The sequence below is a fragment of the Hemiscyllium ocellatum genome, chromosome 7 (genome assembly GCF_020745735.1).
Source record: "Hemiscyllium ocellatum isolate sHemOce1 chromosome 7, sHemOce1.pat.X.cur, whole genome shotgun sequence".
NCBI lineage: Eukaryota > Metazoa > Chordata > Chondrichthyes > Orectolobiformes > Hemiscylliidae > Hemiscyllium > Hemiscyllium ocellatum.
In genome coordinates, this window is record NC_083407.1 from 39,820,903 (window position 1) to 39,838,219 (window position 17,317).

Below are 17,317 nucleotides of genomic sequence, written 5' to 3' on the forward strand. Positions count from 1 at the left end.
TTCCCAGCCTACCCTAGGATAATTTAAAGCACCAACTATCCTAAACCTACCTGCCTTGCAGATTTCTATAATCTGCTTACAAATGCTGACTTCTACATTCTCCCCACTATTTGGAGATCTATAATAAGTACCCAACAAGATCACTGCTCCCTTTCTGTTTCTCACCTGCAACCATATAGAGTCTAACTCAGGAATGATCTCTCATTCAAGGACCATGACACTATTGTTGACCAAGACTGCTATACCTCCTCTCCTTTTACCTACCCTTTTTCCACTAAAAGCCTTATAACCTAGAGTACAAACTGTTTTAGCTTAAGCCAAATTTTTGTCAATCTCCCAGAGCAAATTCCGTTTCCAGTTCCCCAATTTTGTTTTTTACATTCAGTGCTTTTATATACATACAATTTAATTCTGGATCAGTGGTGCTGGAAGAGCACAGCAGTTCAGGCAGCATCCAAAGTGCACTGAAATCGACGTTTCGGGCAAAAGCCCTTCATCAGGAAGGCTTTTGCCCGAAACGTCAATTTCAGTGCATTTTGGATGCTGCCTGAACTGCTGTGCTCTTCCAGCACCACTGATCCAGAATCTGGTTTCCAGCATTTGCAGTCATTGTTTTTACCTACATACAAGTTAATCCTGCCCTTATCTCTTTTTGCCCATTGGAAGGTGATCATTTCTTTGTTCACTGTCAACAGTGAAGCCTTACCTTACTTCCTTTTCCCCATTCACCATCTCCTCTCTTTTGCCCTCTCTGATACTTACAAATCTAGGCCCATTTGTATTTTGAAGTAGACAGTAGGAAGCAATTTGAACTAAAAATATTTATTCCAAACTCTCTGCATATAACTGTCATATGTATTAATGTGTTGACATAATATAAACAAACCTTTTGGAACAAACTAACAGAGTAAATACCCCCAGCATTTATTCATGTTTAAGAACATGATAAACAATTTATGCTTTTGAAAGCTCTTGAATCAGATTGCTTTTTTTTAAAACCGAAATTAACATTTTTATAATGTCAACTGATAATGTGCCTACTGATTACCCAAAAAGATAGATACCAGCAATCACAGTAGCAGAAATATGGTCGTTTTGACTATATTGGTTAAAACTCTTCCACACATTTGTGACATTGTTAAAATAACATTCTTTCAATGATCAGAATTCAAATGTATTCATTTCTGCACAACAAAGCGCTTCGAGTTGATGTTTTTACATACGTGTTTACAGGATTACAATTAAAATTTATATTGTCTTATTCCATTAACTTGATCCTACTTTATAGAATGATATTTTCAGAATTTAGTGTTTTCAGTTTATCCAGTATTATTATAAGTACTGTAATGTAGAAATATAGACAAGCAGGGGTTAGTTGATTGTCTTTCCCAGCAGGCATTAACTTAAATTGGACTTTGCACTTGTGCAGTTTGATACATCACTGTAGCTTTATTTATATCACCTTTGCATTAGCTGTTGGAAAAATGCCTGCATTGAAATCAATAGACACAGCTTAATCACACATCAAACTTTTCATTAATTTTCAGCAGTTATAGAATTTAGCCCTCTCAGTACCAATTGCACTGGAAAACTTGCAATGTTCATATGATTTTTCTGGCCTCCAGATGTCAACTGTGAATTCAGAAAACACAAACTGTTTCATGAGAAGAAATGAGGGTTCAGCTTCTGAAAACGACAACATTTTGGTCAAACGATCTGATGGAACAAATACAGAATTTCAAAGACCAACACGAGGTATTATTATATTAAATTGTGGATTTTAATTATTTTGACAGAAGATGGAGGATATACAGTTTCTTTATAAAAAGCCTTCATTCAATTACTTCTTTCGCACACTTATAATAGCTTCTTTGTCTAAGGCTACTGTAACTTTAATAGCTATGTATGAATGAAGAGTACACTCATATTTCCTTCTTTAGAATAGGTCATTATTGTTCTCTTTTTAGCGATGCAAAGTAACATCTGGGCATGTTCACGTTGAACATACAAGCAATTCTATGTGATCTGATACATCTACAAATTATACAGACTAGTTACATGCTACTTATGCTGCAGACAGCCTGACTGCACAATAAAGACAAAGGTTGCTAAATATGCAAGCTTTGCAAAAGCTGCAAACAGTGCTCAGTACTGCAGATAAATACTGTGGTGGAGAATAAAGGGAATATTCGTTCAATCTCAATATATAAACCTCATTCAGGTGCTACTGACCAATACAGGTACATCTTGCTATAGTTTAAGATGTTTAACCACAATTTATCTAAGACTGTCATTGTCATGTTATATTTGAATAATTTAAAGGCTCCTTCATTAGGACTGTTCTGATAAATTTTGGTAAGAAAAAATGTTGATGCACCTTTTAATACAAAATCAAATGCAAATGGTGAAGTGATGTGTCAGAATGCAATTTGTGCATTTTAAACAAATGTTTGTCAATATCTCTTTCACCAAGATAGTTCTCTTTTTAAACAGTTCTCTATCTGTAAACATGTATCAAACAACATTTCTATGGCTTTGTATGGATATAGCTTAATAGAAGCAATGTGATGAAATGCAGAACAAACAGAGCACTCTGCCCCCTGAAGAAAGATGCGATTGTCACATGTATGGCAGAAAAGATACTTTCTTTTGCTGTGAGGGTCCTGCCAATCACTGGAGATGTGTAGTGAATAATAAGAATGACAGAAAATATGAAACATTTCAGTTCTTATAGAATACATTTTAAAGATTTTTCCTCTTCCTTCTGTTAGATCTCCATTTGCTGTTTTGTCACACTGCTTTTTTTTTTAACTGGGCAGGTGAAGCATTCTGGGACAGAGCATTTTTTCTTGAGCATAAATATTGCTCCTTCACTAGCCAAGAGAAGTATTCTTGTATAAGAAAATTCTTTTTCAATTAAAATTTTAAGTGCTCTTTTATCTTAAAGCTCTCTACTTCTTCCCTCGAAGGAGATCCCAACAGTCAGTGATGCTTCCTACTTTCATCTGGAATTAGAAATATTGACTAATTTTACTGCAAATTTCTGTCCTTCTCTCAACTTTATCTGGTCCTTGATTTCTTTATTTCCATTGCAAACTCACCATCGCCCACAGTTATCTTGACTATATTTCCTCACACTCTTCCTGTAAAGATTTAATTGTTTTCTCCCAGTTTTTCTGTCACTGTTGCATCTGTTCTGATGATGACAACTTCCGTAGTGCCTAACATGTGTTCCATTTCCTCAAATGAAGATTTCCCTGCACTCTGATTGACATGGTTCTCAGATTCTGCCAACTCCTTCCCCTCTCTCCCAGAACAAACAACTTTCCGCTTTGTCCTCACATTCCACCCCACTTGTCTCTTCAATTATCATCTTCCACCATCTCCTGCATGATTCCACCACCAAACACATCTTCCCCCCCCTCCCTTCCCTGTCAACACTCCACAGTGACCTTTCCCTTCATGATACCCTGGTCCACTCCTCCATCACTTTTAACACCTCTTCAGCTTCAATGACACCTTTCCATGCAATCACAGAAGGTCTAACAATTATCTATTCACTTCCTCTTTCTTCATTGTCCAAGGTCCCAAACACATTTTCCATGCGAACCAGTGATTTACTTATAATACTTGCAATATTCTCTATTTAATTCATAGCTCACAATACAGTCTCCTTACATTAACAAGACCAATCAGAGACATGATGTCTGCTCAGTGGAACATCTCTACCTACAGGAAACTAGATATCAGTGTAGGAGCTATGATGAGTAAGTTTGCAGATTGATGAAAATTGATGATGTGGATAAATAGTGAGGATGATGGGCTGGTCTGATGGGCTGAACAGTGGCAAATGGAATGTAATCTTGAAAAGGATAAGCTGATACATTTTGGGAAGACTAACAAGCCAAGGGAGTACATGGTAAATGATAGGACTATAAGAAGTACAAAGAATCAGAGGGACCTTGGTGTGCATGTCCCTATATCTTTGAAGGCAAGACAACAGGTAGAAAAGGTGTTAAGGCAGCATATTGGATACAAGCTTTTATTAGTCAAGGCATTAAGTACAAGAACTATGGGTTATTATGGAGCTGTCTATGATATTAATTAGAGCACAGTTAGAGTACAATGTGTAGTTCTAGTAGCCACACATCTTGTAGATAGAGCAGAGGTATTCCACTCCGTGGTCATCCACACTGTGATTGCAAAAGATGGGTCATAGAAAATATTCAACAGGATGTTGCCTGAACTGCAGTGATTCAGCTCTGAACAGAGACTAGAGAAAATGGGGTTGTTTTCCTGAGAACAGTGAACATTGAAGGGGGACCTGATTGATATAATGTTCTGAGGGGCACAGACAGTGTGTGGGAAGAAACTTTTTGCCTCAATAGAAAGGTCAAGACTGGGGGCAATTTTCAGGTAAGGAGCAGGGGGACTTATTGCCTGAAAGGGTGGTAGAAGCAGGAGCCATTAAGACATTTGAGAACTATTTAGATGAGCATACAAAAGCTACAGGTCAAGTTCTTGGAAATGGGCTTAGAATAGATAGATGTTGACTGAACAGCATGGATACAATGGCTGAAGAGCCTCTTTCTGTGCTGTACAAAAATGCTCTGACTCTAAGAAGTACCCTTGAAAATGTGTTGCTGGTTAAAGCACAGCAGGTTAGGCAGCATCCAAGGAACAGGAAATTCGATGTTTCGGGCCAGAGCCCTCCTGATGAAGGGCTCTGGCCTGAAACGTCGAATTTCCTGTTCCTTGGATGCTGCCTAACCTGCTGTGCTTTAACCAGCAACACATTTTCAACTGTGATCTCCAGCATCTGCAGACCTCACTTTTTATTCTAAGAAGTACCCTGACCATCTGCTTATTTGCCATTTCAGTGCACCATCTTGCTGTCACACTAACATTTCTGTCCTAGGGCTGCTGCAGAGTTCCAGTGAAACCCAAAAGCAACCTGGAGGAACACCACCTCATTTTCTGCTTAGGTATCCTACAACATTGAGTTCAACAACTTCTATCCATGAACTCTGTCCTCTATTTTGATTACTGACCCCCACCCTTTTTGTGTCTTGTTTGCATAGGTTTACTCTCAGTACAGCTGTGCTCTACATTAACCTTGATCATTAACATCAAATCTTCATCTACATTTCTTCTATTTTACTATCAGCATTCTCTTTGCCTTTTGCTCTGGGCACCTTTGACGTCTATTCCTCTTGATCTTCCTCCCCTCCTTTTTCTACAGCATTAAAACCCATCACTTTTTCAGACCTTTTCAGTTCCAAAGATGTGATTTTGAACTGGAAACATTAACTCCTATTCACTCTCCACAAACACTTGCAGATTGCTGAGTTTCTCCATCATTTTTTGTTTTTAATTCAGATATCCAGTGTTCTCATTACTTTGCATTCTCTTTTAGGACAGACAGAACTTTAGTTTAACTTCCCATCCAAAAGACAACACTTGTGAGACCACTTCTTAGAGCTATACTGGAGTGTTGGTCTAAAAATTTTGGTGCTTGCTTAGGATGTGAACCTAGACCTTTCGGATGTATAGGTTACCAAAACATTGAGACAAATTCAAATGCAAGAGGCCGTGGATTATCAAAAGCATATTAAAATATAATCTATGTTCGTGCCATAGGTTTGATACTGTGAGGAAATCAAGTCCATTAGTTATTCAAACCTTAATACTCACAATGGGCCAATAATGGAATTCATTTAAGAATTACATTTCGTGACATGTTATGGAAATTATGTTCTAATTTAAATGAATTTATTATGTTCATTAATCTTTAAAAATATCTTCAATAGGGCCACCAATTCTTCTTGCTTTCAATACTGCAAAAAATGCATTACAAGAGATGATTTATCTTTACAATGATTTAGAAACAAATAGGTAAGTGTAATTGCATCAATGTTCTGCTGTAGAATTTAATACTTGAACCTTTAAAGTGTAACTTGCAACTTCAAATAAAAATATCATCCATCTGAACTGTTCGAACATAATGGAAATAGTTGCGATTGAACTAAAAGATTTAAAATGATGTTTAGTTGTAAGTTATCTAAACTTTCATAATGCTTGGTAGTTTCAGTAGTTAATACTTAGATTTAAAATTGACAAATTTGAAAATTAGTTTCATGCTAACATATATTTCCTCTTATTGCAAATCAAATCTACATTTGCTGACATTGTTACACAGTCACCATAGAAATAGGAACAGAAACACAAATAGATAAACATGACCTGTTCATAGCCACAACTTTTATCCAATAAGTAAGGAAGCTTTATAAGCCAGACTGTAGGGAATCACATTCCTTGCCAGTATGGGTGGCCTGACCACTCAATCTATCTGCAATCCAAAAAATGGCAAACCTATATGCAGGCACCAACTACATTTGCATCAGTTGGTGCAAATGTAGTTAGGAAACAAAAAAAAGTTTTCTGTTTCTTGAATAAGAAGGGATTTTGTAAGTCAGATATCAGGAACCAATACATTATTTAACTGCTGGTCTATTGATAACTTTGGAATGAAAATTGAATGTTACTTTAAAGGGTGAAAGATCTGTTCTGCTACAGGTAATGGCCAGATTATTAATCCAGAGACCCCAATAATGATCTGGGGACTCTGGTTTTAATCCCGTCATGGCAGATGGTGAACTATGGATTCAATTAAAAATCTGGAATTAAGAATCTAAAGGTGGCTATGAAATTGGTGTCAGTTGTCAGAAAAACCCATCTAGTTCACTAATGCCTTTCAAGGAAGAAAATCTACCATCCTTACCTGGTTTGGACTACTTGCAGTTCCAGACTCTCAGCAATGTGGGCAGTTAGGAATGGCAATAAATGCTGGCCCAGCCAGTGACATCTACACAACCTGTGAATGGATAAAAAAATTACCAAGTCAACAAGTAAAATAATCAACTCTAATTTGTATAATTTGTATAATTTGTATAACAGGTAGTCAGCAAAACAATAATGGACTAATTTAGTGAGGGAGCCATACTCAAAAGGGACCAAGGAACAGAGATGGGGACTACAACACTGTAGCTCCAATTCTCTGAGCTACAAGCTCTAAGAATACAGTTATTGAGTTAGCTTATCACAATGTTGCTTGCTAAAATTCCAAGTATTTGAGGGTGAATGTGCAAATGCATTAGTTAAAATAGGTCTGGGTGGTATATGCTTTGGCAGGTCGGTGTGGACTTATTGGGCCGAAGGGCCTGTTTCCACACTGTAAGTAATCTAATCTAATCTAAGAATAATTTTATCAGTATAAAATTTGCTTATTTTATCTCAAAATCAATGTTAAATAAATTGAAGGAGTTTGCTGTTAGAATAATATACACAAGTTAATTAAGTACCTTTTTTTTAAATGAAAAATGAATTTTGTAACACTGTTCTGTTACATTTGGTGGTTGCAATGGGAAATTAATTTCCAGATTGTTTTGGTGATAAATGTGCATCCTTACTATTCATCATGGTCAGTATACGCCTATCAAGTGTGACATAAAGGGAGGAAGGGAAACTTAATTTGCAGAAGAGGTCAAAATTCAGGTTCCTGGTGGTAGCATAAAGTTTTGGCATTAAGTTAGAAAAATATTTCAAGCCCGTCAGCATTCTGGACAGTGATGATTAGGAAGCTCGTCTGCATTCATTACTGTGGCATGAATACTCATCAACACTGCTGAACCTGTGCATAACAAAAATGTCAAGGAGAGTACATAATCAAAAACAAATGCATACAAAATGACAAATATTAATGATAAACCAGACGAATGGGTATTTTTTGTAACCAGCAGCGGATGACCAAAAGCCAAATAAACATTGATGAAACATTGATGGAAAATTGATGAAAAAAGAAAATTGGCAAGAAATATAAAAAAACAATCAAGAACTTTCACAGGTTTATATAAAGAAAAAGTAAAGTGAGTATGTGATGCTTGGACAACGTGATTGAGGAACTGATAATGAAGAGCAGAAAAAATGGCAATTAATTTAAATCAATGTTTTGCATCAGTATTCATGGTGGAGGACACTGTAAAAATCCAAAAGATATGAGATAAACAAGTTACTATTCGGACAATAGATCTTGTATCAGTTTCCATCACTAGGTATTAAGTAGTTGACAAACTAATGGAACTAAAGCTAGATAAGCCACCAGGATCTGATGGCCCACGTCCAATGGCGTTAAAGCAATCACTGCAGAAATGGTGGAGCTATTGCTCAAAATAGGAGACATTGTGCCATATCAGGGAGGGGTAAGTCACCTGGAAGCTTTTCCCTAGGAGGCACTCACACCCCTTAGATTAGATAATTCAAACTTGATCTGTGATAAGAAAATAACAGCATAGGAACTAGGAGCAGGAGTAGGCCACCTGGACCTGCAGGCCTGCTCTGCCATTCAATAAGATCATGGCTAATCTTTTTGTGGCCTCAACTCCACCTACCTGCCCCCTCATCATAGCCCTTAATTCCTTTACTATTCAAAAAATTATCTATCTTAGCTTTAAAAACATTTACTGAGGAAGCCTCAACTACTTCACTGGGCATGGAACTCCATAGATTCACAACTGTCTGGGTGAAGAAGTTCCTTCTCAATTCAGTCCTAAATTTGCTCCCTCTAATTTTGAGGCTATGCCATCTTGTCCTAGTTCCATTCACAAGTGGAAACATCCTCTCTATTTCTATCTTATCTATTCCCTTCATAGTTGTATGTTTCTAGAAGGTCCTCATTCTTCTAAATTCTAATGAATATAACCCCAGTCTACTCAGTCTATCCTCATAAGGCAACCCCCTCAACTCTAGGATCAACGTAATGAACCTCCTCTGTACCCTCCTCCAGTGCCAGTACATCTTTTTTCAAGTAAGGAGACCAAAACTGCACACAGTACTCCAAGTGTGGCCTCACCAGCACCCTGTACAGCTGCAACATAACCTCCCTGCTTTTAAACTCAATCCCTTTAGCAATGAAGGACAGCATTTCATTTGCCTTCTTAATTACCTATTGTACCTGCAGACCAACATTCTGTGATTCATGCACAAGGTCACCCAGGTCTCTTTCTGCAGAGCAGCATGCTGCAATTTTTTACCATTCAAGTAATAATTCTTTTACTGTTATTCCTACCAAAATGGATGACTTCATATTTATTAATATTCTTTTATTGGTCAAAGTATTGAGTACAGGAGTTGGAAGGTTATGTTGCAGCTATACAGGATATTGGTCAGGCCACTGTTGGAATATTGTGTGCAATTCTGGTCACCTTTCTATCGGAAAGATGTTGTGAAACTTGAAAGGGTTCAGAAAAGATTTACAAGGATGTTGCCAGGGTTGGAGGATTTGAGCTATAAGGAGAGGCTGAACAGGCTGGGGCTGTTTTCCCTGGAGCATTGGAGGCTGAGGGATGACCTTATAGAGGCTTACAAAATTATGAGGGGCATGGAGAGGATAAATAGCAAAGTCTTTTCCCTGGGGTTGGGAGTCCAGAACTGGAGGGCATAGGTTTAGGTTGAGAGGGGAAAGATATAGATTAGATTCCCTACAGTGTGGAAACAGGCTCCTTGGCCCAACAAGTCCACACCGACCCTCCGAAGAGTAACCCACCCAGACCCATTTTGTCTCTGACTAACGCACATAACACTATAGGCAATTTAGAATGGCCAATTCACCTGACCTGCACATCTTTGGACTGTGTGAGGAAACCGGAGCAGCCAGAGGAAACCCACGCAGACACAAGGAGAACGTGCAAACTCCACACAGGCAGTCGCCCGAGGCTGGAATCGAACCTGGGTCCCTGGTGCTGTGAGGCAGCAGTGCTAACCACTGAGCCACCATGCTGAGACTTAAGAGACCTAAGGGGCAACTTTTTCACACAGAGGGTGGTACATGTACGGAATGAGTTGCCAGAGGAAATGGTGGAGGCTGGTACAATGGCAACATTTAAAAGGCATTTGGATGGGTATATGAATAGGAAGGGTTTGGAGGGAAATGGGCCAGGTGCTGGCAGGTGGGACTACATTGGGTTGGGATATCTGGTCGGCATGGACAGGTTGGACCGAATGGTCTGTTTCCATGCTGTACATCTCTATGACTCTATGACTCTATTCCTTCTGCCAGACCTTTCCCCACTCACTTAAACTATGTCCTTTTGCAAAGTTTCACAGCCATCTGCACACTTTGCTTTACCACTCAACTTCGTGTTATCCGCAAACATTGACACAATATATGTGGCCCCCAACTCCAAATCATCTAGGTAAATTGTGAATAAATGCAGTCCTAGCACTGATCCCTGAGGCACACCACTAATCATCAGTTGCCAGCCAGAAATGCACTCATTTATCCCTACTCTTTGCTTCCTGTTAGTTAACTAATCCTCTATCCATGCTAATACATTGCCCATAATCTTAATCTAATGAAGCAACTTTTTCTGCGGCACTTTGTCAAATGCCTTCTGGAAATCTGGATACACCACATCTACTGGGCCCCCGTTGTCCATTGTACTCAATATCTTCACAGAATTCCAGTAAATTAGTTAAGCATGACTTGTATTTCATGAATCCATGCTGTGTCCGCCCAATGGGACAATTTCTATCTAGATGTCTTACTATTTCTTCCTTGATAATAGACTCAAGCATTTTCCCCCTATAGAAGTTAAGCTAGCCGGTCTATCATTCCTGATCTTTAATCTACCTCCTCAAGGGCAGGAGGGATATGTATACCTGAAGAGTTACAATCCCTGAAATTGTCCAATAGTTCTTGTGAGATCTGTGGATGAAAGTGGGAGGGCAGGGAGGCTGAACGTCGTGGTATTGGGAGCAATTCAAGTGGAGGAAAGCAATAGGAATGGAGTAGTGGTAGAGGACAGTATAATTCAGAGATAGACACTGTTCTCTGCAGCCCTGAGCATGAGTCCCAAAGACTATGCAGCCTGCCAGCTGCCAGCAATTTAGAGAAACTTGAAGTGGCAAGGAGGGATCTACTTGTTGCCATCCATATTGGTACTAACAACATTGCTAGGACTGGAAAGGATGTTTTGCTGAAAGATTTAGAATGATATAAAGCTGAACAAAAAGGCAAAATATCCAAGGTATTAATCTCAGGATTACTATCTGAGCTACAGGCAAACTGGCTCAGGGTAAATAAAGTGAAGGAGTTCAATGTCTGGCCTAAAGATTGCTGCATGATGAATGGGTTTCAGTTCACAGGGCACAGGCACCGGTATAGGGTAGAAGGGAGCTGTTCTGGTCAGATGGGCTTCACTTGAACCACACAATCTGCAACCTCATGGCTCAGCATATTCCCCAGTCTACTATTACCATCAAGTCAGAAGAGTCAACTGTGGTTCATTGAAGAATGCAGGAGAGTGTACCAGCATCACCGGGTGTACTTAAAAGTGAAGTGTCAACCTGATGAAACTGAGAACAGGACTACTTATGTACCAAACAGCATAAGCAGCAAGTGATAGAAAATGGCTAAGCAATTCCACAAGTGAATCAGACCACAGTCCTGTTACATCTAGTTGTGAATTTCTGGTGGACAAGTAAACACCTTACTGAGGGAGGTGGCTCCATGAATGTCTCTGTCATCACTATTGGGGGAGCCCAGCATGTCTGTTCAAAGGATAAGACTGATGCATTTACAACAATTTTCAGCCAGACATGTCAGTGGATGATCCATCTTGACCTCATTATAGTCTAACTAGAAACAATAGAAATCTGGGGGCACATTCTCCCCTAGTTGCAGCACAAAAGAAGATGCTGATGATTACAGGTTTGTCATCTCAACTCCAGGACATCACTGCAAGAGTTCCTCAGAATAGTGTCCTAGTCTCAATCATCTTAAGCACTTCATCTATCAGAAGGTCAGAAGTCAGATAATAGTACAATGTTCAGTATCATTCATCACTCCTTAAATACTGAAACTGTCAATGTCCAAATGTAGCAAGACTTGGACAATAGTCAAGTTTTGGACTGACAAATGACAAGTACCATTTGCATCACAAGATTATCAGGCAGTGACCATCTTCAAAAAGAGAGACTCTACCATAGAGGTTTACAAAATTATGAGGGGCATGGATAGGGTAAATAGGCAAAGTCTTTTCCCTGGGGTCGGGGAGTGCAGAACTAGAGGGCATAGGTTTAGGGTGAGAGGGGAAAGATACCAAAGAGACCTATGGGGCAACTTTTTCACACGGAGGTTGGTACAGGTATGGAATGAGCTGCCAGAGGAAGTGGTGGAGGCTGGTACAATTGCAACATTTAAGGGTCATTTTGATGGGTTTTTGAATAGGAAGGGTTTGGAGGGATATGGGCCAGATACTGGCAGGTGGGACTAGATTGGGTTGGGATATCTGGTTGGCATGGATGGGTTGGGCCAAAGGGTCTGTTTCCATGCTGAAAATCTCTATGACTCTATGTGAAGGGGATAGGGTAGAACTTCAAAAGACATTGAATCTTTCCACACCACCATCATGTCTATGTGGAGAAACATGAGGTGTCGCACTTCCTAACGAACAAACAGGCAGTCTAAAATAAGTGTCACTATTCTAAGTAGAGTGCAGGAGCACAGCAACCTAGATATACAAGTACACAAGTCATGAAAGATGGTAAAACAGGTAGAGAGAAATGTTAATAAACACACAGTGTGACATTTAATACAAGAGTGACGAGGTTATGATGAACTATGTAAGACATTTGTTAGCCCTCAGCTGGAGTACTGTGCACAGCTTTGGATATGAACATAAGAATTTTATGAGAATGTTCCAAGGATGAGGCACTACAGTTATAAAGAAAAGTTGGAGAATTTGGCACTATATTCCGTGAGGATGAGATTTGATAGGAGTTTTCAAAATCATAAAAGGTTTGGACAGAGTGGATAGGGAACTGCTGTTCCTGCTTGTAAATAGATTGAGAATACAAGGGCAAAGTCTTAAAAGGTGAAAGAATCAAATGCAAGGTGGGAAAACACAAGTGTTTAGGGTATGGAATGCACTGCCTGGAAATGTAGTGGAGGGAGATCCAATTGAGGCATCAAGATAGCATTGAATGATTAGTTAAATAGGAACAATTTGCAGGATTACAGGGAAAAGTCAGAAGTTTGGGACTAAGCTAAAATGCTCAAAAAGCTATTGCAGACATGGGCTGAACAGCCTTCGGCTGCGTCATAACAAATCTGTGATTCAGTAATTCCATGAAAAGAGATGAAGTGACTTAGCTCTCATTTATAACCATAAACCTCAAAAATTTATTGTGTGTTGTTATGTTTTTGCCATTATGAACATAAACACAGTGGCTAGAAGATCAGGTCAGAGGCTAGGAATACTGTGGTGAGTAACTCACTTCCTGACTCCTCATCAGCTCCATCAGCTCCAAGACACAAGTCAGGAGAAACTCCTCACTTGTCTGGAAGGGTACAGCTTCAGTGACGCTCAAGACTTTTGACATCATCCAGGACAAGGAAACCTTTTTTGATTGGAACCACATTCTCAAAATCCATTATTTAGACCATTGCCCAGTAGCAGCAGAGAGCACTATCCTCAAGATTCACTACAGAAATTCAAAGATCCTTAGACAGTACCTTCTAAACGCACCCAGAACGGCAAGGGCAGCATATATATGGAAACACCACCAGCTGCAAGTCATTCACCATCCTAACTTGGAAATATATCACCGTTCCTTCACTGTCACTTTGTCAAAATCCTGGAATTACCTCCCTAATAGCATTGTGGGTTAACTCACAGCATGTGGACTGCAAGAAGGCAACTCACCACTATTTTCTCAAGGAAACCTTGGGATGGGGATTAAATGCTGACCTAGTTACTGATGCCCATGTCCCATGAATGAATGAAATAATAAAACACTTTTCTGGATTTTGTTTTTCCTGAAAACAAAAATACAAATTTATTCCCATTATAATGGTTGATCAGTTAGGTTTATGCGACAATCAAGTTAATTGTCATTTTACTGGAATCTCACATTTTCCCTTTTCACTCTGCTATTGCTTGTTGCATAGAATTGAACTTCATTTCTTACCATTAGTAAGCAGAACTATTGAAAGATTTTTGAGATTGCAGAAACGTCAACACAATGCATAATGCTGGTGCAGACAATTATTATACATTTTGTTTTAGAAATAGAATCCCAACAGTGTGGAAACAGGCCATTTGGCCCAACAAATCCACACTGACCCTCCAAAGAGTATCCCACCCAGACCCATTACTCTACATTTCCCCTGACCAATGCACCTAGCCTACACATATCTGAACACTATGGACAATTTAGCATGGCTAGTTCATCTAACCTGCACATTTTTAGATTGTGGGAAGAAAGCAGAGCCCCCAGAGGAAACCCACACAGACATGGGGAGAACGTACAGCCTCCACACACACATGGTGGAGTCAAACCCAGGTGTCTGGTGCTGTGAGGTAGCAGTGCTAACTACCGAGCCACCGTGCCACCCCAAGATATCCCCAGGAACTAGATGTCCTAAATATTAGACATGAATGTACGATTATTAGAGTGGAAATGCAAATTCACATCTTTAAAGATATCTTTTTTAAAAATTTCAGTGTTTTACAAGTTTAAAATGATGCATAAAAACTAAATCTATGCAGTAGAAACAAGAACTAATTATTAGTACACATGAATTCATCTACTGTCAATCTGGTCATTGATTTCCTTGCACAGCCTATGTAATCATGGGAGAAAAAAATACTCTAAGCTTTTAAATGTGACAGGGATATGACTAAATAGGGTCAGAAAAGATAATGTTATGTATAATATCATCTATAGTCCAGAGATCACATTGGAAAATAATTGGAAAGGTCTCAAGAGAGAAAAGCTACGTCATTCATCTCTCCCAGATGAAACATTGCTGGCTTCTATAAAGCTAAAGGAGCCACCTTCATTAAATGTGCCAACCCGAAGGAACAAGTGGGGTAAAAATGTGCCGACTACTGAAGACATCACTGGAATGCATGGCTCGGAATCTGAACCAAATATCAATTATACTGAAGCACACCTGGATTACTTGCGAGATTCACAGACTCATAATCAACAAAGTAAGCAGACTTCCATTCTTTTGCTCACTCTTTTTCTTAGTACAACACAATTTTGCAGAGACATAAAAAAAATGCATGAATAATGGCTACTTGGAAGTGATTACCAAACCCTCAAGAGTTTCAGAAATGGTTCAACAGGGGTATAAGTCTAGAACAGATTGTCTTGAGAACAAGCATAAAAATATAATTGTGGTTATCTAACAATTTCTACAATTAAAGTTTAACTTTTTTAAGGAAAGTCTGATTCTAGCAATTCCAGAGCAGGAATATTGATCAGTGAAATATCTGTCAACTTTCTGAACAAAGCTGTTTTAACAAACCTTACTCATCAGTTTACTCAGCAGGTTGCTTTTGGCAGCTCACTTCCACTTTGTCAGAATTTCTGAAAGTGAATGTAGCTGTTTAAGGAGCGGAGCAGGTTCGTACTGAGAAAGGTTCTATGCAACAAAATGGAGTTTCCAGATTGGTCACAGAGTGCTTAGTTGGAACAACTTCTTGATTCAATAGTGCAAGAATAAAATTATTGGTGTGTTTTGCACGCAAGAAAGCCCCCACCCTAATCCCTCAGGAAAAAAGATACAAAAATGATACAAAGGTTTGATTTGTATTGCATACTTCAAACAGGAGGATCAGTATATCCATTTCCAACTACCCCTGTTTTTTAGGGGATTTTCCCTTTGAGAGTTTCCACTCTAGGGTGAACCAGAAAAACAGAGCAATCCCTGAAAGGAAGTGGGTGTCAGAAAAAAAGCTGCATCTAACAGCTATGTATATACAAGACCTGTCTGTACCTTGTATGTTTAATTAAATTAGACTCTCCTTCACAATTTACTGTGCCAAAATTGAAAAGGCATTACAACCCTCAGACTGTCATATCACTAATTATATTCAAGCTGATTAGGAAATGAGTGAAATTGTGATCAGGAACAGGCAGATTAAGAGAAACATTGGATTCCACTTTCAATGTAGATTTGATCATTTCCTGTTATTTAACAGAATTTTAATTTTAATGAAAGAGCTCAAGAGCGGAGGAAAAGATTTTCAGGTAGTTCCCTTCATGTGGTTCAAACATCTTACTGGTTTTAACTAGGATTATGAGTTCCTGTGAAGAATTTCTCTGAAGGGCTTCTCAAAGCTCATGGGAGGCTCTCTAATGTGAAGAGTAATTATCTAGCAAGGCCGTCTTTCTCTGCCATCTCTCTCTTCAGCAAATCATTTTCTTCCAAAATTATTTTCCAGACTTGTAGAGCCGATATGGTGTTGGAAACCGTTGGGGATTAAAATTGAAGGCAGGAATAATTAAGGTCAGGTTTAGTTTGAAGAAGCTACAAGAGTGAAATGAGTCAATCAACAGGACAGTGTGGCTGAAGAGCAAGAATGGTCAAAGTGAGGTGGGGTTTCAACAAATTCTAAATCAAAGCAGCATTTGAAATTCTGTTAGAGCACCATCCCATGGCATTGCAAGGAAATGCTATGCATAAATACAATGAATAGGATCAACCTGAGTATTCTCATTGGACATCTAAATAAGATCAGCTTACATGTTAATTTCAAAATATTGTGGATTGATAGCAATACTGTAAAGTTTTTAGGGTGTGACTGTTCAGTTTGGACCATAACATTTGTGTGCATGCAAACTGCAACATTCCCACCTGTGATACAATCAAACACTTATGAAATGACAATCCATTAGCAAAATAAAATAATTTGTTAAATAATAAGTTAAACGAATCATGTATTCATGATATGGACATTTAATCAGCTTTTCTTTAAGATGTTTTCTCATTTGATTGGAATGAAAACAACTAAACCTCAAGAAATTATATTGATACAAAATTCAAAAATGATATTCAGACAGATTATCTAGTTTTTATTGTAAATCATTTGAACTGCCTTATCAATATTATAATTTCCTTCCAAAATGTTGCTAAATTGCAGATTTATTTGAAGGACAGAAATTGAGATAAACGCTCTGACCCTATATGATTTCATTTTTAGCGTCAAAAAACAAAGTGGCAGCTGATTCAAAGAATAGCAGCACCAATTTCAAGGTTTGTTCCAAATTTATCATCTTAAATGTCAATCACACATAAGGCCTTAGCTTTATTGTCATGAGGGGACTCACCAATACCTTAATTTTCAAGTTTTCCATTCCTTTACATGCTGTTATTCCATTTCTTTTTGGCAGCAAGAGTTTTTAACTCTTGACAACTCACTGCTACCTGGGACCCCAGGGTAATTGCTGACCTTGTTCTCAGCAG

General features: G+C 38.7%; 1 protein-coding gene across 1 annotated transcript in view; it reads left to right on the plus strand.

Moving 5' to 3' along the window:
- The window catches only part of map3k19 (mitogen-activated protein kinase kinase kinase 19), a 75,643-nt gene that overhangs the window by 40,371 nt on the left and 17,955 nt on the right, over positions 1-17,317 (plus strand). The window contains exons 5-6 of the mRNA XM_060827745.1: positions 14,788-15,056; positions 17,055-17,107. Of these exons, the coding sequence (XP_060683728.1) occupies positions 14,788-15,056; positions 17,055-17,107 (322 nt within the window). The remainder of the gene's footprint in view (positions 1-14,787; positions 15,057-17,054; positions 17,108-17,317) is intronic.